The 20,820-nt window shown below is 40.1% G+C and overlaps 1 protein-coding gene across 3 annotated transcripts in view; it reads right to left on the reverse strand.

The window, feature by feature from the left end:
- HTR2A (5-hydroxytryptamine receptor 2A) overlaps positions 1-14,261 on the reverse strand; it is a 28,484-nt gene extending 14,223 nt beyond the window's left edge. Inside the window, exons 1-3 of one of the 3 annotated variants that reach the window (XM_050333633.1) lie at positions 13,867-14,261; positions 12,725-13,379; positions 8,495-8,695 (exon numbers count right to left, since the gene is read on the reverse strand). In XM_050333633.1, the coding sequence (XP_050189590.1) occupies positions 8,495-8,695; positions 12,725-13,139 (616 nt within the window). In that variant the 5' untranslated portion in view covers positions 13,140-13,379; positions 13,867-14,261. Of the gene's footprint in view, positions 1-8,494; positions 8,696-12,724 lie in introns of all 3 variants that reach the window. The other 2 variants (XM_050333632.1, XM_050333631.1) reach the window with 2 other exon arrangements.
- Positions 14,262-20,820: the final 6,559 nt, after the last annotated feature.

Consider the following 20,820-nt stretch of genomic DNA (forward strand, 5'->3'; position numbering starts at 1 on the left):
GAATGTAGCTATCAGATAAAATTTGCAATTATTATCTTCTCTTTCACAACAATTTCACACTCCATCTGAAGGGCACAGATAACCAAAACTGTAATTTTTCTGGATTTTCTAGACCTCAGACCATGTCCCAGTTGTCTCTTTATGCCTTCTTTTGCGGTTGCTTGCAGAGGCTGCTGATTTGGAAAATGGTCAGCTTATTACTGACCATTACTTATAACTAATTATACAAGGAGACTGAAGCAATGGCTGGACAGTTATTGGGGTAGATGACCTGATGTGATGGATAATTTGAAAGGAAAAACGGAAAGAGAAGCACCTTAGAGGCCTGCACTGGTTTGCAGATCGTGATTCAGGATGCTGTACTTCATGTTTCACTGCTCACCCTGTGGCTAATGCCCTTCAGCCTGACTGAACTTCTCATCTCTGGAGTCAGTCAGCGCCCTGGTCACAGTTAGAAGGCAGGGTTGAAGAAGAGATGAAAAAGGGATAAATCATATCTGCCCATATTTCCCATCTACAGGTATCTATGGGTGCTACAGCATAATCCCTAGGGTTATCTTTCTGCTAAACGTCACAAAGCACCTTGAAAATGAAAAATTAATACATGAGCTGTCCTTGCAACAAGAAATATAGGAGGGACCTCCTCATGTCCTGTAGCTGTATGCAAGGTACTACTGGTTTTAACTGGTGAACATTCAAGCTAAAACTTATGGGTACTTCTATGCTTGTAAGGAGAAATTTACACTGATCACTCAGTGTACTTGAGAACTAAACCCAAACAGTGTTTCTGTCAGGATACTCACAGTTCAGCTCAGTCTGTGATCCTAGCAGTAGCGGTCAATTTGACATTTCAAAACTCAGATCAAATACTAGATGATAACAAGGGCAATGTTCTGCCAAAAAGAAACAAGTCTTCCCAGTGGGTGTGATTTACTTTCAACATAAAAGCGGGATTGAATGCTGTGAAATACACAGATTCCAATTTTGAACAGCCAGAAAAGAGAGCCCTTATCACAATGCCACAGCCTGCTTTCAGGACATCTTAGGAGTTCAACAGGCTATCTTCTATCAGTGGCTCTGGAGAAAATCATGGGAGAAATGAGCTGACAGGTATTTCTAAATTTGTTGCAGGTAATTAGGAATACGTTGTCTCAGTTCTGACAACCCCTCTACTTTTATTTGCTGGGCTTCTGCTTAGAAAGGATGCCAATGGTCCAGCTCAGGAAATGGATGGGGAAAGGTAATTACAGCCTAGGTGTGTGATTGTTTGCAACATTCCTGCTAACTGGGATAAATGTAAGGATTTCATTTGAAAGTAGAATTCTGTGATACATGTATCTTTCTTAATATAAAAAAATGCAACATCTGGCTTAAGTAAAATTAAAATCTTTAAAATACATAAAAGAAGTTTTGAAATTGTCTGGTATAATTTTTATATGAATGAAATTTTCCCTCTTCTTGATATTTTTTTTATGCAACACAATACTACTTTATCAACATCACTTTTCATTTAGAAGATGATTAGATGCAATTACAGTGTAGAGATGACAGAGTTTATAAATCCCAACATAATTCCTCATACACTTCTTTTTTGCTCATTTGTATTGTATGTGGCTTCTGCTGTGTGGAAATCCCAGCTTCTCTGACTAAAGATGCTCAAGTAACTTCTTGGTCAAAATGGAATCCCCTTTTGAGCATGTACTATTGTAGAGACCTCCTGGGAAAAGACTAGAGCAGCCTGTGAACATGTCCTTTCTGGGTTTAGATAGATAGAAAACCTCACACAGATAGATTCATAACCTCTATCACCTCATATTGCACTTTCTGCAGAAAAGGGTATCCTGCAATAGAACCCAGGCTCATCCTTCCCCCTCCACATGGGGAATCCATTTTGGATACCTGTATGTATTGTACACTGTGCTCGAAACATGACGGGCTAAAAAGTACATCCTCTCAGAGAAGGGGGAGTAACTTATAATAGACACTGTGCTGTTATTGCCATTTTTCTTAAAACATTCCATTTATGGATATATCCTGATATATCTCTGATATATCCTACAAAGAGAGACTGGCTGGTTATAGGTCCTATTGCCACCCACTAACTTATTCATTCAAAGAAACCTGATAACAGGACAGGCTTGGACCAAGTGAAATTAGTGTTTCTTTGCCTGTAGCTTCAAGAGGAAGAAGAATGTGGTCCTTGTGCTCTTCAAAACAACAAGTTAAAAAAAAAAAAGACAATCAACAAATTCTTTCATCAGTACCTTGACTAACCAGGTTCTTTCCACATAGCTCTGCTATTAAAAATACAGCTCTATCATTTATAACTTGCTTTTTAAAAATAAAACCAAAGTAGAAAGAAACACCACATAATAATGTTGTGACCACTCCTCATTCCCTTTTTCACCTGTAAGGCAGAATGTTTCTTGCAAAAGAAGTGCTCACAAAATGAGTGTGTGCCTTTTTCACAGGCAAAAACCTTCATATCATCCTGATGTAATTACCCAAAGAATATGGTAAATGTATACATAATATTCTTCAATTTTATATTTAATTATGCTTCATTTAATGATACATATCTACTAGTATAATGTGTTCTACCCAATCCAGTTGTATGCCAGGTTGCTCATTGTCTCTGGTTTGGAAATGTATCCCTATAGACATATAAGCCTTTGCTGTTTCTTAATCTCTGTGTTTCCAAATCTGGAAAATTCAGAAAACAGTTCAATCATTAACATTCATTTGAGCATTTTTTTCATAAAGAAAATGATAAGGTTAGTAACATCTCCTTGTCAGATAATGAAAGAAAGCATATACAAGTTTAAAATGCAAGCTTTTTGAACCTTCACATTATGTTATGAGAGGGAGATATGGGTGGTAAGCTGATGGTCTGGTGGATGAGATGTGTTCACTTTTCTGGGGACAACAAATCAAGTAAAGGATTCTGTTACATGGGAAATATGGGAATAATTTAGATCAATGAGGAAAGTACATAGGATATTTGTGTCTCTTTCTCAGAACCACCTTAAGTAATGTCTCATAACTAGAATACATGTGCTAGTCAACTCAGAAATGTGCATCACAACAATTATTGTCAATTGCATTGAACTGAATTTTATCTTCCCTCAGACAACCTATACATGAATGACTTTTCTACTGAAATAATTGTTGCTGACTACTGATCCTCATACACTGTGTCTCTATAAAGTAATAGAACGAAGATTCTATTTCTGAGATGGTTCTGAATCTCTAATACTTTATTTAAGAAATTTCATGCCAACCCCTTTCATTATAATTTATGCAAATTTCTCTCAAAACTGCTAAGAATGCAAAGTAAAGTTTTCAAAAGAAGAAATGGAAGTGAAGTGTATGACTACATGGGAAAGAGGGTAGTGTAGTAGGTATTTCAAGTTTAGCTCCAGCACTTCCAAATTTAGGTGCTCATCTTTAAATCTATATTGTCAGGATACAGTTCAGAATGTAATTATTTACAATTTTATATATTTTGGCAGTATATTCCATGCTATAACAAATTGTCTTTTCCTATACCAGTCCATCCCTAAAATAGACTTGAATGAAATGGCACATTATGTCATCTGGATGAAACAGATATGTAGCAAAGTTGGGACAGGGATTCCCAGCCTGCCGCCTCTTGGCTGTTTGTGCCTTTTGAAAACTGTGGAGGGACTTTCAAATGAAAGCTGTCCTTGGCAGAAGGAGGAGCAAGCTGAAGAAGGTCAAAATTGTCAGCAAACCACAATCCAGAGACACTGGTGGTTGTACTCTCCCAATCCCTGCTGCTTCCCTGGCCCTTCATACTCTGTAGGGCAACAAGAAGTCACAAAGAGAAATTGCAGGCTGCCTGTGGAGGAGGTGTAAGCCTCTGTGTCAGCAAAAAGTGTCACACTGCCAAATTATCAGGGGCTTAGTTGCACTTGGTTTGTTTTGTACACCTGGAGGTAACTTCACCCTGCACTTCGGAGAATGTTGCTTCGCATGCTACAGTATTTCTAATTTTTGAAGACTCAAAAGCAATGGCAAAATTTTAGAGTTATGTGGTGGAAGGTATTTTACCAGCTTCATCCAGCTCGATGTTGGAATTTTTTTCTGCATGAGAGGTACGGAATAAATTTAAGTTGTTAGTGACTGGGGAGTGCAGAGACTGCCTGAAGGCAGTGAACAGATGTGTAGGCTGAGTGAGAAATGATAAGAGAAAACTCAGAGTGTTTGGGTTTCTTCAAACTTCACATTACTTAGACCATTAACAGAGGAATAGGGAGAAATAAGAACAGCGGGATCTTATATATATAAGGACTTAACATTCATGACTGTAAATCTTTTATGCAGCTCTTTCAAGGATTTTTAAAAGAGGGAATGATGCACTGTTAGCCTCTTGCAAAGCAATGTGTTTGTCAGTCCCACTTAGGACTGAAAAGTATTTTACCTGTATTTTTAGCATAGCCTCTATTTACAGAGGCTAAATTTTTACAAATTTATATATTCCAGTTCTATTCAAAATTCTGATTTTTTTAGCAAGGAGAAATGCTTTGGCTTTTCACACCTGTTCTCAGTAATGACCTCTGTGCTTTAAAACAAATGGAACAATTTTCAGGGTTTAATGGGCTTTTGCCTTCAACAGCTACAAATAATCTAATTATCTAGCCACTGTGGGTACTGGATGATTTAAGAATTAAAGACACGATTAGAATCTGTTACAGTAATTAGAATCTATTTTAAACCAATTGCCTATGGCATTGCATGGTGAAAGAAAGGCTGCTGGCTAAATGCTTTTCTTCCACTAAATGCAAAAACAAATATTAGCACACATTTATTTTCTTAAACTGAGAAAGTCAAGATTTCATAAGTCAGGTCAATCAAACTATTTATGCTTTTTTCTGCTGTTTTTAAAATGCTTCATATGTCACTGAAGCCAATGGAAGGAAAATCACCGATGGACTGGTCTTTGGATCAAATAACTGAAAAAATGTATGAATGTAATGAATAGAAGGAAAATTACAAATGTAGTGAACAAAAGTGTAATTATTTAGGTAAATTAGAAGACATAATGAAGGAGATGTGGGTAGATTGGGAAGCACTACAAGAACTTCTGCAGGCCGTACAAATCATCTACAAGTATTCGCAGGAGTCTGTAAAGCAGGTGAATAAACAGTACTCCAGCTGATACAATGTTACTGGATTTCCAGAAAGCTTTGACAGGACTGTTTTGTCAAAGGCTGTTAAAGAAATTAAACTGTAATGCCAGAAGAAGAAAGATCTTCTTGTATAAAAAGGATATGTTGAAGAACAAAAAGTTGAAAAACAAGTGGTGGGATTAAACAGTTTGTTTCCATAATGAGGTGGTAGAAGGTAGCATCCAACAACCCCCTGTGTTCATCAGTGCTGTTCAATCCAGCCATGACCTGTTTGCATGGACACTGGAACTTATTAAATGTGCTGTCAGCACACAGCTGTTGGCTGTTTCCCCCTCTTCCTCTGCTAAAACGAACCTCTGCACAGGGGAATATAACATCTTTCATTTCTTTCTCTTGCTTTTTACCCTCCATCTAATATATCAGAGAGTTCACAGGGCACCAGCTCAGCTGCAAACTGCAGGAGCATGGGGAAGTCAAAGGTTATCTATCTGAGGCTGGAGAGCGAAACTTTGGATCTGAATTTGTAAGTCAGATGCCAGCTACACCATGCGCTGTGCAGGGTGTGTTGTGCCCAATAGTGCCTGTGCCAGCTATCACAGAATCATAGAATGGTTTGTATTGGAAAGGACTTTCAAGATAATCTGGTTCCAAACCCCCTGTCATGGGCAGGGACACCTTCCCCTAGACAAGGTTGCTCAGAGCCCCACCCAACCTGGCATTGAACACTTCTAGGGATGGGGCATCTACAACTTCTCTGGGCAACCTGTGTCAGAACCTGAGCACCCTCACTTCACGCTGGAGAGAGTTCTCAGCCATAGCAATGTGAAAATGCAGAGTTAAATAATTTGTAGCCCCGTCAGTCCAAATAGCACTGATAGTCTAGAGAGTGGTAAATGATACATAAAGCACCTCTTTGTTCAGGAAGCATGTCCTACAAGTAAACAACATAGAAAGAACCTTCAGAAACCCATTTCCAGCATATTCTGAGCTGGATGGTGACAGGTCAGGAGGACAGGGTTGATGAATGACTCACAGCAGGTTGCATGGATGATCTGGGATCTATCAAGGTTCCTTACAATAATGGCCTTTTTTTTTTTTTTTTCTCCTAATAATGCAGTGATGTGCCATGGTGTAAACTCAGTCTAGCCTGGCAGTGACTAGCCCATGACACAGTTGCAAGCTGGGAGCTGACCCATCTTCCTTAAGCTGATCTCCCCATGCCCCTTGCTTCCACGGGGCTAGAAACCAGCTCAGCACCCTTCATTCCTGCCCACACCACTGTGCTTGCCTACCCTCATTTATATCTATTTAACCTTCTCACTCCTTTGATGACAGGCTATGTGTGTGAATGAGATGGAGTTTAGCCTATCAGCCCACCTATTTTCCTGACATCCAGTGTTCCCTTACAGGTGTCCTTAGCCAGCTTCAGTAAAGCAGGACTCCGTCTCCTTCACTCATGACACAGCTGAGTAATTTCCAATAAAATAAGGAGTTGTATTTTTCTGAGTTATATAAATAGGAACCTTGCCACAGTAATAACAAATATCTGCAGCTAATCTTATTGCTGGTAAAGTTCTCTAGAGAGCTAAAAAGGCATTTTTACAGTGGATAAGTTATCAGTTATTACCGCAAAGAAAAGTCATAAGTTTTGAAATTAAATATTAAGCTACGTCCTGCTACAGGACATAAACCATTTTCTAATTATTAGGGCTTAAATAATAAATTTTTCTGGATTTATTTGAATAGGGAGCTAATTCAGATGCCCTGGAAGCGAGCCCCTGTCTGAGAAAAGATACTAAACATGCTGGACCACTGGTTTGCCTCTGGAATTGTCATTCTGACCATTCTGTGAATTCGTGTTTCAAAAGGATAGTAATTTCACACACACTAAGCATGAGGCACCACACACAAATGCAGACAAACACAGTACATACAATTGTAAGGACTGCTTGACTTTTTTATGTTTTTTAAAGACTGAGAAAACGGGACAGAATAAATAATATGTTTTCTACTTGATTGATAAAAATGTTACTGTAGAGAGACAAGGTATGATTCATCTAATCTAAATGAAGATATCTACATCCAAGTTGCTATAGGTTTCCTTTACAGTTGAGAGCTAGGCATTTTTAGGGTGGGGTTCACTTGGCCTCTGCTAGACATTTACATCCAATCAGCTGAATGTACCCCAGAGGCACACATGATGCAGTTGAACTTCATCAAGCCTTGGAGGATGCAACGTCCTCCTGTTGAGTGAGGGCTCACACTATTTCTTGCTGTGCAGCAGAAGATACAGCTATTTTAAATCATATAAATCCCAGACTGCTATTTCTCAAACTGTGGGAGTCAGGGGAGGTCAGGAGATGATTTAGAGCAGCAGGTAGGCAGCAGTGGTAGGAATCATCTCCTTTCCTTCCCCTCAGAAGAATGGTAAGGGATCACAGTTACCACTTGCAATGATTTGTATTAGCCAGGAAAGCAGCTAATTACCTTTGATTGCTGACAGACTCATTTCTTTCAGGGCGAAAGAGTGAATTTTTCCTCTGAATAAGTGAGCTGCTGGAGCTCAAGGGTCTGGAAAACCAGAAGAGCAGAAAGGGAACCGTGTTTTCAAAGCATTTGAGAACCTCCGTCCCAGGTGTGTGAGGAAATCCCTAATGGCATCACACACCAAACTTCCACCTCCCATGCCATGAGACTGCTCTGCAAGTGCTGCCACCATGGGAATGGAAGAGCAATGCTGCCATGCCTAGTTTTGGGGATCTGGGTTTTGCCAGTTCAAAAAGAGATTCATGTGCTGGGTCATTCAGAACACTGATTTTAGACTGTAACTCTGAACTGTCCTCTGGAGAAACTCCTCTCATTCACACTGTACACAGGGTATCTGTTGTCTCCTAAATAGGGTACATAAATTCCCCATCATACGTACCAAGAAAGGCAGAGAAGATCTGCCCTTTAACCAAATTACCCTAGTAAGAAACTGGGAACAACTGACTTAAATAAAACAGCAAAATATTTTTTTCAGTTGATATACCTTTTTTCTTTTCAGATGTTAGGGTAATGATGAATAATCAAAATGAGAAATAGACACGTCTTTAAAACAAACTTCAATGCAATAGTCCTATCACTGATATATATTCTTTTAGTGGCAGTGCTGCTCAGTTCTCCTCCATTTCCCATTGTCGTTGATTTCCATTACATAATTGCTACATGACAGCACTTCTTAGACTATTGAAAGCAAAATATTGCAGGCAGAGAATAAAGTTTTAGACTGCAGTATAGATGTCAAATCCTCTCAAAAATTAGAAATCTGCAATTACATGCTGAAATATTATCTCACTTACCAACTGATATGGTCCAAACAGCAATTATTTTGGCAAAAGCCTTAGTTCTTGAGTTAAACCGGCTGTGGTGGATGGGGTTTCGAATGGCAATATAGCGATCCAGTGAGATGGCACAGAGATGCATGATGGAGGCAGTGGAGAAAAGCACGTCCAAGTAAATCCAAATGGCACAGAGCTTTGTAGGTAGAGGCCATGTGTATCCTGCACAAGAGAAAGTTGACATCAGATAAAGATGTGGCATACATCTTTTGTTGTGACACATATGTCTTAGTGGGGAATGTCTTTCTAGGAGGATAGTAGTAAGTACTGAGCAGTAGTAGGTGGTAGGTTCAATAGAAGCTGCCTGACACTGTTTAAAGAAAATGTTTTCATTTGCTTGCAGCCTTCTAACTCTGTAGATTCAGGGTTAACTCTGCTTCTTTCCCAGGCTACAGGCAGCATATGTTTTTTCTTTTTAATTCTATTTGCATAATGCTAATGCCCGATGCTATAATTACCCATTTTTGGCAGCAAATCTATGGAAAGAGAAGCAATTTTGTCATTGTAAACCTGCAAGTTCTCAATTTTGTTTCAGGACTTTTTATCCACATAATTACTGCATTATCAACACCTGCTGATATGCAAAGCTGCCTGAATTCTGAAACTGAAACGTTGGATTTAGTGGCAGCTGAAGAAAAAAAAATTATTTTGTTGCATACCAGTGATATTTATCTCACCTGTCTTTAAGCATCAACCATATACTTGAATAAGGATATTTCCTCTATCAATGAATATTGATAGACTCCTCCAGGGAATGCAATGCAAAACAGATGCATTAGGGTTCATCAATATCCAACCCTACAGCTTCTTTGCTGCAAATTAAGCCTTACCTTTTTCCTTGTTCTTTCCACTACCAATGAAGATTAATTGATTGTTTTCCTTTCTGGAGGCTATTGGAAGATGGCTATCATGTCTTACCCAGTTTTGTGCTTACTTTTTTTTTGTCTTCCAGACTAAGAAAAGCCAAGTACTTTATCTTTTTCTTACAGATCACGCTTTTAAAACTTTTGTTCTTCTTTTTTCTCTGCCCTAGAATCTGCTTAATTTACCTGCATCTTGTATACCATTCAGTGACTAAAACAGGACTCGGTACTCTTGCAAAGGCCTCCTGACTGCTAAGTGAAATACAAGATTGCTTCATGGCTGTTGAATGGAATGTCTTTACTTAGGCAACCTGGAATGATGAGTGCCTTTTGTACAAAAATATCATGCTAGTTATGCATGTTTAGCTTATGACACATTTTGACAGTCAGATCTTTTTCATTGTTCTTGAAGCCTGGACAAACTTTCCCAGCAGAAGTTGGTTTGCTTCTTTACTTCTGCATTTACCCTCACTAAATGTTGTTTGTTGATTTCAGACTTTCTCTTCAGGGGTCAAGATGCTTGTTGAGGACTCTCATCCTGTCTCTCTGAGTGCTTGTAACCTCTCCCAGCTTGGTGCTTTTAGAAAACTCTGTAAGCTCAAACTCCATGGACTATACGAGTTGTTAGGAGCAGTACTGAGCAGACCCAGGCTAAACAGAACCCTGCAGGACCACCATCCAAAGGCCCTGAATCACCAATAATTCTCCTTGGAGCAAGTTTTGCAGTTATCCATGTCCTTATCTGGTTTGATTTAGTGATTTAATTTAGAGCCTATTATCCAAGTGGCCTGTAACAGTGTGGCATGGGGCAATGCCAAAGCTCGTATTGTGAGAATATGTTAGTATTTTGGGGAGTGCCTGTCTCCTTTGGAGACACAGTACAAGATTTGCAACAGCAGGAATGGAGGGAGAAGCAGAGGAGCTCTGTGCCTAATTAAATTTAGTCTCAGTGGGCACTGAGGAGACCTATTTCTTGGTGCTCTTGAATTGGTCTAATATGAGCTGACCCTGACAAGCCATACAGAATTTATGGATGTGTTTTATCATGATTTCTGGCCTTTCAATGGGAAATCTGGTCTCCAGAGTGCGTTACATGATGGTTAGCTTTCAGAGGCATGACTTCCCAATAGCATCCTTCTGTCAGGCCAGGCCAGTTTACACAGGGAAAAGCATTTAAGTATTTTACCCTGGACAACATACATCTGTTCTCTTGCTTCAGTGACCTTCGGGAACACATTTGTCACATCCTTCTAGACCTCTTGTCCTTGCTGTAAACCTGGATGGGGCAGTGATAAAATAGCATCTGCCAGATAAACTTACTTGAAGTCTACAGGTTCAAGAGAGGGGAAAGTATGAGGGAGAAAACTCTGGATGCTGTAAGACTTTGGAAGGGTGTAGATAATATCCTCCAGGCAATTTTCTGCTCTGTGGGCACATCCATCTTGGTAGGACTTGCTGGGTGTCTTTTTTTCCAGCAGAGGCTGGTGCTGCTAGGTGGATGGAGAAACCTTCCTGGCCCAAAAGATGCAGACTGGGGCAGTCACATAGCTGGTATGGCTGGGCACTGGAGCCAGAATTGCCAACAGTAGCTGTAAAGCTCTCCAGAAGAAAATCATCTCTCTCTGGAGCAAAACAGTCACCATACCCCTTTGAGGGGTTGTGGAAGGGGTGGTGGAGCACCCTTGTTCCACAGCCTGTGAGGTGTCCTGGCAGAGCAGGTGTGTGCAAAGGCTGCTAGTTTGGGTTCAAGACTGTCAACATATGATGGGGCTGAAGTTAAGCAGCTGAGGCCAAGCAAATGCTGCTGTGTAAGGGGAGGTTTCCCTGCGTGCCATCACTGGTCATCCTGGAGGCTGACGGTGCACCACACCCCGACGGCTCTCCTGGTACCTGTGTCCATCACCAGATGATTTTCTACCCCAAGTTACGCTGCAAAGGCCTTCCGTCCGTGGTCTTGCAAGGGAAAAAGCATGAAGAGAGGAGGCAAAGTCAACACAGCCCCTCCCCTGCGTGCCCTGCTGCTCCTCCGCGCCTGCCGTCGCCCGGGAGGGCGGTGCCGCCTTTCCCCGCGATGAGGGCTCCGGCTTCACGGCGTGTGGGAAAGATATCCAGCGCCCCAAACCCCGAGTCCCTCCCAAGTCGCGGAGTTCGGGCGCCTCTTCCCTCGGCAGCAGAGCCTGGCCAGCAGGAGTCCCTGTTGCTTGTCTCAGGGAATCGCGCACGACTTAAATCTCACCCATCGGACAATTCCTGTTCTACACTGTTTCTCCCACCGAAGGTAATCGCACAGTAATACAATAAATCACAGTGTTACAACATCGCTGATGCTAAATGCATTTTGCAAATGCTACGGAGGGCAATCTTTGTAGAAATACTGAAAATGGAAAATGAACTCTCAGTTTTCTGGATTAAATCTCCCTTAAGTCACAGGTTCATGCTTAGACCTTAAGTCCCCAAATAGTGAAGCAACAGAAATCTTTGTAAACAATCTCACTTTCCCCATGACGTTGTCTAGCTTCTTCTCGAACTGTAGCAATTCAGCTGTGGCACTGGAAACTCATTTCTGAAGTTTAGAGATAGTAGCAGCCTGACAATATTGTTACTGAACACACAGGGTGCTGCTTTTTCCTACGTGAGCTTGCTGCAAGTGGCTTTGGTGAAAATGAGAAGAAAGAGCTGCTATTAATCACCTGCAAGGGCATGAACTGTGAGCCATTATTAACTTAATTCTCAAATAACTTCTCTTAAGAAATCATAGCTTTGCATTTGTAAATGTTACAAAAAAATTAGGCAGAATTAATTCCTCCATTTTTTAACTCCCAAAATATTTATTCCAGCATTTGCTGGTAAGTAGATGTCCTAAGCAGGGTCTTGCGGAAAAGAAAATTATTTACATTTGTATTACTTCATTAAAAATAATTGAAGAGTTGCCTAGTTTGAATCTAAAGGTGCTTCTGTGCATATTTGCAGGGCAAAGTAACTGGCAGTATCTTGCATTCTTATTAGGAATATAAGCCAGGGTAAAAATCCTGAAAGCAATAAAGAAAACAAAACCTCTTCATATACACTTTGAGACAATTCATTCAGCAATTGAGTAATAAACTAATGTTCTGGACTGTGCTTAAATGCCTGTAACTAGAAATATAAAGTAGGAAAATATTCAAGTACTTCACCTATTCCATCCATCAACCAGTTACATGTATTTCAACTTACATGGAATGATTACAATTTTCTGTAGTCAGAGAATGAAATAATAATTACAACAGGATGTGCATGCAATGTTTAAAGCTTTTCAATACATGCAGTAGGTTATACAGCAAATACTCACCATACAGTATGGTTAACATTGACACAGGCATGACAAGGAAACCCAGCAGCATGTCAGCTATTGCAAGTGACATGAGAAAATAGTTAGTGGCATTCTGTAGTTTTTTCTCCAGTGAAACAGCCATGATGACAAGAATATTTCCAGCAATGGTTAAAACAATCACTATCACTGTCAGCAAAGCTGGCCAGTTTTTCTGTGAAAGCTGAATCGGGGAAGAGTAGCACGGTGGACTTGTACTACTTTCACATGAAAGATTGGTTAGATTTTCAGAGTCCACAGTCAAGTTAATGAGATGCGATATATTAATCTCTCCAGCTCCATAAACATTTCTGTAAAGTCTTCTCTCCTGATTTATCTGTATGAAGGAGTTTGCAGTTGGGTTCACAGAGCTCTCCTCATCACAAAGAATATCCATTGCTAAGTCCAAAACCACAGAGATAAATAGTGAAAACCAGGAAATTATCACCCTTTGTCACCATTGGGCATTATATTCCTCAGCTGTCCATGCCAGAAGTTGAGGGAGCACAATCTTTTGTCGACTGTATTCTTGCCACTAGTGTGATGTAGAAAAACATACCAGAATTACTCCAAAAGCTGAAATGTTTTGTTTTCAGTTCCATAGGAAGTCCAGTGTTGGCATACATTGAAAATCCAGCTGAAAAGCAAAACCAGGCTGTAGGATAGAAAACGTGGATTTGAGGCTTCAGAGAGCAAAGATGTTGGAGAAATAAAAGAGAAAAAACTTTTGCAACCACTAGGACTCCCCTCTGGATCTACATCTTATTGCTATTGGTAACTGTAATCACACAATTTTAAACACAGCAGTATTAAAATAGCTTGCCGTATTAAACAGCAGAGCTCTTGCTTCCCTATTAAGAAAGTTGATTAAAGATTCCATCCAGCATCTTTCTCTTGAAATAATTCAATATGTCCTTATTTATAGTGCATCTTTCATAATATGGCTGATAGTCTCTGTCTTCTGTTATATTTCAGTATCATTTTCAGCCTCATATCAGAGATTACACATTCTGCTCCATGCTGATTTTTGTGGCTAATTGTACCTTTTGGCCCAGCATGGTTCCGGAATGGAAATTAAACAACTAGATACTATTACAAAAGAATACAATTTAAGGAAGACTTACATTGCACTTCAGAGCTCACTTTCAAACTGCAGTTGGATGCACTTTGTACCCTGGTTTACCATATTCTTCACTATATTTAGCCAGTTTTGTGCCCTTTTTCTTCAGTCTCCTCCACAATGCTGTAATTTGAAATAGTTTTTTGACTTCTAAACTGCATACTTGAGTGAAGCCAGTTCCTGTGCTGTGAGTCTTGCTCTTTTCTTCTGAGAGATAGGCTGCTTGCCGGCTCTTTCCTTGTGCATTTCCCCGCCCCAGGGCAAGCTATATTTAAAGTAATAACAATATCAGAGCCCTTCTTGAGGTGACACAAAAGAAAGCACATGCACACACTCACGAAAAAGCAGCCTCCTCGGAGGAATTACTGATTTCAACAGGAATGTAATTTGTTGCTCGCTGTCTTGTTCGGGTTGTCAGACCTCCCACTATCTGGATGTCATAAACTGCAAGGTAGTGACAGCAGAGCAGGGCAGGGGAGGGCAGACCAAAGAGGATCCTTTAGGTAAACCAGCAGCTTTTTCAACTCCTCATTTTTCAGAGGTTGTCTGCTTGGGGGCTTTTTCAACGCATGCTTTCAATTTGCAGCGGATGGCTCACAAACAGCTGCATGCAATTACAGGGATTTACAGGATGCAGGCTTGAGAGAGAAAAAAAATCTAAGGCTTGGTAGATTAGATCTGGTAGTATCTACATTAGATGTGGTAGATACTAGTGAAAAATATAAGTGAGAATCTTTTTCCATATAGAGAGGAAATTACACCAGCCTTAAAAGGAAGGTGTAATAATTCAGTTCCCTTCAGGTTTTAAACTCCTGGTCTGTGGTAATATATTTACAAAAACTTGAAGTCACTCTGATATCACACTCATTTGTCAGGAGATGGATGTAACAGCTAATCCCAGTAGCCTCTCCCAAGCAGGTATCCCAAATGAAGCAGTTCAGTAAGGCAAAGCAGTATACAGCAGAGGGGAAACAAAACAGCCTGCCACTGCTTCTGCCTTGTACCTCTGCTGCCAGGACACTGATGGAGAAATAGCCAACTCTTCAATTTGCCACCTAACACAACACCTACTCCCAGATTTTCTGAGACTTGTAATTGTCAAAATTTCAGCTGAGTGGATCTGCTGCATCCTGAAATATATTGCAGATTTCCCTCATGTGGAGGGCAATGGCTTACTGTGAGTGCTCAGAGAAGTGTGAGTGTCACTGGGCACTGATGGGTCCAGGCAGGCCCTTTGGGAGCTACAGGCTGCTCCTATAGCTCAGATCTATGTGCAGCATCACTAACTCCACTGCAGATCCCAGGGAGCTGCAAACACATGAAGCATTACAACAGCTCACGTGACATGTGCTAATCTCTTCACGGACCAAAATCTTACCAAAGTGAATCTCGGAGCACCTGCCAAAGTCCATTCAGATAACTGAGGCACAATTACAGAGAACATGTCACAGCAAAGTTCCTTTGGAGCCAGTTTTACTCCCAGATGAGCCCAGTGAGGTGGGACTGACAATCAGTATCTCTTACTGATGTCCGTGTGGGATTTGGAAATGTATCATCCCAGTACTAAAGTTTCCCACTCGCATAGGTGAGGCCAGAAGACTGTCAGGCAACACAGATAAAAAAAGGTGATCATGCTGAATTTAGAAATGTTTCAGCCCTTGCAGTCCTTCTAGGATCCAGAAGAGGCCTTTCCTTCTCTCCTTTAGTACAATAACCAAATGAGTTACTGTGCTCACCGAGTGAATTTGTCCTCCCTGCTCTAGAGGGTCGGGCAGCCATCCCTGTGAAGATACCCTTGACATGAGAGTGCAGATCTGATGCAGAGAGTGGATTCCACTTCTGTTGAATGCAGCCACTGTGAAAAATAGGGCACAAGACCTGTTGGCTAGGACTACATATACTCCTTTGTGAGGAACCCAAGTGACCTGTTGTTTTCTTAGATTGCTGCTTCTGGGCTCTGACAACTCTAATGTAAGTTATGGGTGTGTTGTGGATAGACTTCACTTGTAAAAAAAGAAGTAGCAATATGTTTAGAGATATAAACCAGAGATTTAACAAAGCTTGATAGTAAATGCAACAGTGTTTTAATAAGATTTGATGGCAAGGTACACTTAATTATTTACTGCGCAGAGGATAAGGACAAACAAATTGTCGAGGAGACCCACCTGTTGAGTCATGAGGTTCAGAAAGCATCCTTGTGTTCTAAACACCTTCTCAGGAGGGAGTTTATGTGTGGTTAAATTCAGACTTGATCCCAATCTTGGTCAATAGTTTATGTCTGAGGAATTATATGTGCACAATCCATCCTTTGTATCACTTAGCTAAGACTTCTTATCTTTAAGTTTATCTTGCCATTAAGCACTTACTGAGAATCTATTGAGTCAAGGAATCCCTTAGCTTTTAGGAATAACCTTGAGAGGCATTGCTACTCAAGGGAAGTTCCTGGCAAGCAGCCCACTGTCCTACAGGAGAGCTCAATGAGCCCTGGGATGTCCACTATTTATGAAGAAATATAGTTGACTTATAGTCATATTTGTGTACCAACTATAGAAGTTACTTTTTTCCCAACTTGGCCTGAGTTAGACCTTGACAAACACTATGATTGCAGGGGGTACAATGACTCATTTAAGACTGCAGCTCTGCTCTGGACAACAGGAACACAAAAGTGAAGTGCAAACAAGTTGAATGTTTCCTTGTCTAAGATCTTTGCCGGTACAGTCATAAGCTCTTCATATATGGACTGCACCGTTTACTTTGGTCTAGCTGTAGATGTGTGACCACAAGGTCTGAGAGCCTTATGAAAACTAATCTGTCCCCTCCCCAAAACTATTTGACGTACTGAGGCAATATTTGAAACTGAGGCAAAATTATATTAAATGGTTTTTTCAACTTTGCACATGAGACATGGATGAATCAGAAGCCACTTTGGCATAGGTCAGTATATGAGAGACAAATCCGTAATCTTCTGTCTTCTAGCAAAGTATGTTGGATGTGCCACTGATCACAAGCTTGTTTTATTATTTATCTCAGGTTTTTTTTTTTTTTTTTGTTTTTTACTGCAGAAAACACTGCTCCCACCTCTCCCCCAAGAACTCAAAATTACTTTCCTTCCATATAGTATCATTGCAGGGGTCCAGCGAAAAGAGAATACCAGGGCTTCCACAAGTGCTCTCATCCCTTGGCAAAACTAAGCCTGCACCATATCTTGAAAGAGCAGTGTGGTACAATTCCTAGGTGATTAATCATGTCTAAACCCAGCCTTGACCATTGCTTTTCCTAAAGGTGGAAAGTTCTGGTCCCATGATCTTCCATTTTTAAAAAAACAAGCTTGAAAGTTGATAGCAGCAGAGCCTCACACACTGTGACCTGCAATCCCAGGCAGAGAGTCTGCACTGAAAAACAGACAGCTGCAGTCGGTCCCAGTCTATGTAAATTAAGTGAAATCTTATCTTAAAATGGCGATAATGTGGTCTACATTAGGCAGAAAGCAGTCTCTAGAAACACAGCTGGCATGAGAACAGTCTACATATTGCTTTTTAATTTCTGGAAGGCACCAACATATCAAATTCATGAGAGCCCCTCCTCTGTTCCCCAACTCTGCCTGGAAATTTTTTGTAGGACATTAATCTGTTCTCTTGGGCAGGGTTTCTATGCTTGGCATGGTGCATATAAACACTTCCTGGAAAAGCTGCTTTTCAACAATTTTATCTGAAAGACTGGAAATAAAAAACCTAGTTTACATTATTCAAATTTGGTGCTCTCAGGATTATTTCAGGTGTAAAAATCCCCCGTTTCTGAGTTTGCCATTGCTCTCTGATGTTTTGAGTACACTGTGTAATCAGTAAATGTATAAACTGCAAAGATTAATTGTTCACTCTGATATCTAAAAGTGAGGGAAGTGGAATGTGAATAATTTATGTTGTGGCTGAGACTACTACAATTTGGTATGTCTGTTTGCATTCATCGGGGGCTGTTGGACACGAATCAGAGGCTAGTTATTACAGACCAGAGCAAATAACTATGTGCTTCTGCTCTCTTTTTGATGCAGTTGAGCTCATTCTGCGCCTCTCAACCTCCATGACCCAATGCCATTGCAGTGAGGTGCGAACAGCTTGACATGACCTTTCTGAAACCCACACTGGAGCAGCATCCCTCAGCCTTGCTGTCCACAGGCGATGATCCAGAGCAAGCTGGGTGTTGCAGCACCAGCACCCTGTGTCCTGATGACTGTAAACCTGAGGAGAGTAACTGGTGTGTTGTTGTAGGGATCTCTGCTGTGAAACTGGCTGCCTGTATTGATTTGATCTGGACTGCTTTTGAACGACAACAGAATATTAAAAGCTGGGGCTGAAGAGGAAGCTGGAATAATTCAATGTAACTACAAATGCTAGTTTCAGTCTCTCTACAATCCTGGGAGAAGCTGGGCTTATCTCCTACATTTAAAAGCCTGATTGTCTCATTTATCCTTGAGTTTTGGAAAGATGTGCAGTATTCCACGTGGCTTGTAGGGTGTCCTCCTTTCTAACCACATGTTATTGTTTCAGGATCTGCAAGCTCCTCAACATACTTTCAGTCCCAAGGAGAAGCTAAATATGAGAGAGAAACTGGAGCACCTTACAATACATCTTTTATCTACCTGAAGCTGTGCACTGAGGTCAGATCAGTAACATTGCATCTCCAACCCCTTTAGGTTTATATGATTCCAGTGTCATTCCAGAAGAGCTCAGTGGAATAGCTGTGGCATCAAACTGATGTAATGATTAGTTGCTTGGAAATTGGAGTCAGAAGTATTTTTTTCTCTTGTACAATTTTTACTATTTAAACATTCCTTTCCCCATATCAACTTTTTTTAAATGAAGGAAAAGTTATGAAGAACTTCAGTTTGGAAATATCCAAACATTTTGCTTCAGTCTTGCTGATCTAAATGTAACATTTTAATATTGTTGAATTAATAATATTTTCTTATGAGCCAGCTAACCGGTTGAGATGCAAATTATCTTATTCCAGATTCTCCTGGGCAATTCATATCCACCATAACAGCACACCCAGAGGCAGTTTCAAGTTGAACTGAGTTGAAATAAAATATTCTTGTTCAGTTAAAAAATAAACTGAAACATATGGTTTGGGTCAAGTCCACATGGTGAAGGAAATTTTTTTGTTTTGATTTTCCCAAAGGAAAACTGAATGCTTTGGGCAAAATTAATTTTTTTCTTGAGTTGGTTTTGTGGAAACTTAATTTCCCACTAGAGGCAGAACTGCTGGGTAGTGTCCCTAAGCTTTTGTGCTGAAGCAGTGAATGGCCTCTGATGTTTTAAAGAGGAGCAGCTTAACTCTGCAGCCTTATTCAAAGAAATCTCTCTAAAAATCTATTTTAGCTTTATTTTAGAAAAACCTGAAGGGACAGTTTTTTCTCCATGTCTTTCTCTCAGCTGTAAACATTAACTATTTATGTAGCTGAAAATACCTTTTATATCATTGGCATATGCATACATTTGATTTACTAAAACACATTTGGCTTTAGATATTTTCATTTCATCTCTGCTAGGAATAAGCTGACAGGTTGGCTTGCTCTGAGACAATATTATGCTGTGTTCTGATCACCTGAGTTACAAATGGGCCAGCTTTTCTGTAGCTAAAATATTATTGCGTCCAGACACACATCACTGCAAATCCCATGACATAAAACTCTATATTCCAACACTAATACCTGAATGTCCTCTGCTATTTTTTTTCTCAGTTTAAACTGCCAAGCAGTAGTGAGCATTTTCCACTAGATTTGCTTCAGCTTACTGCTTAAAGATGCACTTGCTGCCCACAATTAACGCCGGTCATCATCCAAAATGTGTATCACATCAGCTGTTACTCAGTGAAATAACGTCTTCTTAATGAGGTGATCAAAGCCATAAACCATATTGCAAAGGTGGCATTGTGGGAAATTTTGCTGGCATCATCTGTGGGGAGTCTTACATGTCTGATAAAGTTGTGTTAGCCTTTCATCAGGTGATAGACACTGCAGAAGAAGGTGGGGGCACTTCCTTCCTTCCTTCCTTTCCCCTCCTCAAAAAACTTGCATCACTTTGTAAAAGATGACAGAGTTTTCATTTTTTCCTGTATTCACCAGTGATGCTCGATTGTAATTTTAGATCCTGTGGTATTCTAATTAGACATTTCTCCCTCTCAAGATGAGTACAATATTACAAAAGGAAAACAAAAGCTCTTTCAACATTTTTTTTGTGTTCCAGGTACATTGCCCGCATTTCTCTGGGCTATTTTTGTTTGCTCTTATTTCTCTAGTAGCACACAAGCACAAAAGCAAGAATAAAATGAATCCATAAGGACCCTGCTACATTTACAGTTTGACATTGATGGATGGAGAAGCATTTAAGAAAAAAAAAATCAATATTGAATCCAAAGAGGCAGGTCATCTCTTCTGGATTAGAGACGTTGTGCGATGACAGAGATTAACCCAAATATGTTTGTACTTCACATCTCCCCAGAAGCTCATGGGTTCATCAGTGTATGGCAGACAGTACCAGAGATCTGTGAAATAGGTGGGGACCTTCCAGACCACAGGAGTGATGCTTAAAATTATTTTTTTCTCTACATACCTTTCTTGCTCTCTCTCTCTGTATATATATATATGCTATTTGTTACAGCTCTCTATTACAACTGGTAGGTGACAGCTGTTATGTTTTCCCTCTTTTATTCCTGGGATAGCCTATTTTTCCTAGTTGTTAAGTTTCAGTATGCAATTTATAACCATCAAAGTAGAAAACATTGTGCAGCACATAAATTTGCATTAGTATGAATGTCTGTTATTGAAAATGTGCTATATTTCTAGAAATATGCAGTTATTCCTCCTTGGCAAACCTAAGATTTTTTACTATTGGGGTTTTTTTAATTATATTTAACAGAGTAGAACAGCTTTAATGAATGCATGCAAAAGTTCTGTAAAGGA

Source organism: Myiozetetes cayanensis, unplaced genomic scaffold (genome assembly GCF_022539395.1).
Source record: "Myiozetetes cayanensis isolate MyiCay16 unplaced genomic scaffold, myiCay2020 scf5-8, whole genome shotgun sequence".
NCBI classification, from domain to species: domain Eukaryota; kingdom Metazoa; phylum Chordata; class Aves; order Passeriformes; family Tyrannidae; genus Myiozetetes; species Myiozetetes cayanensis.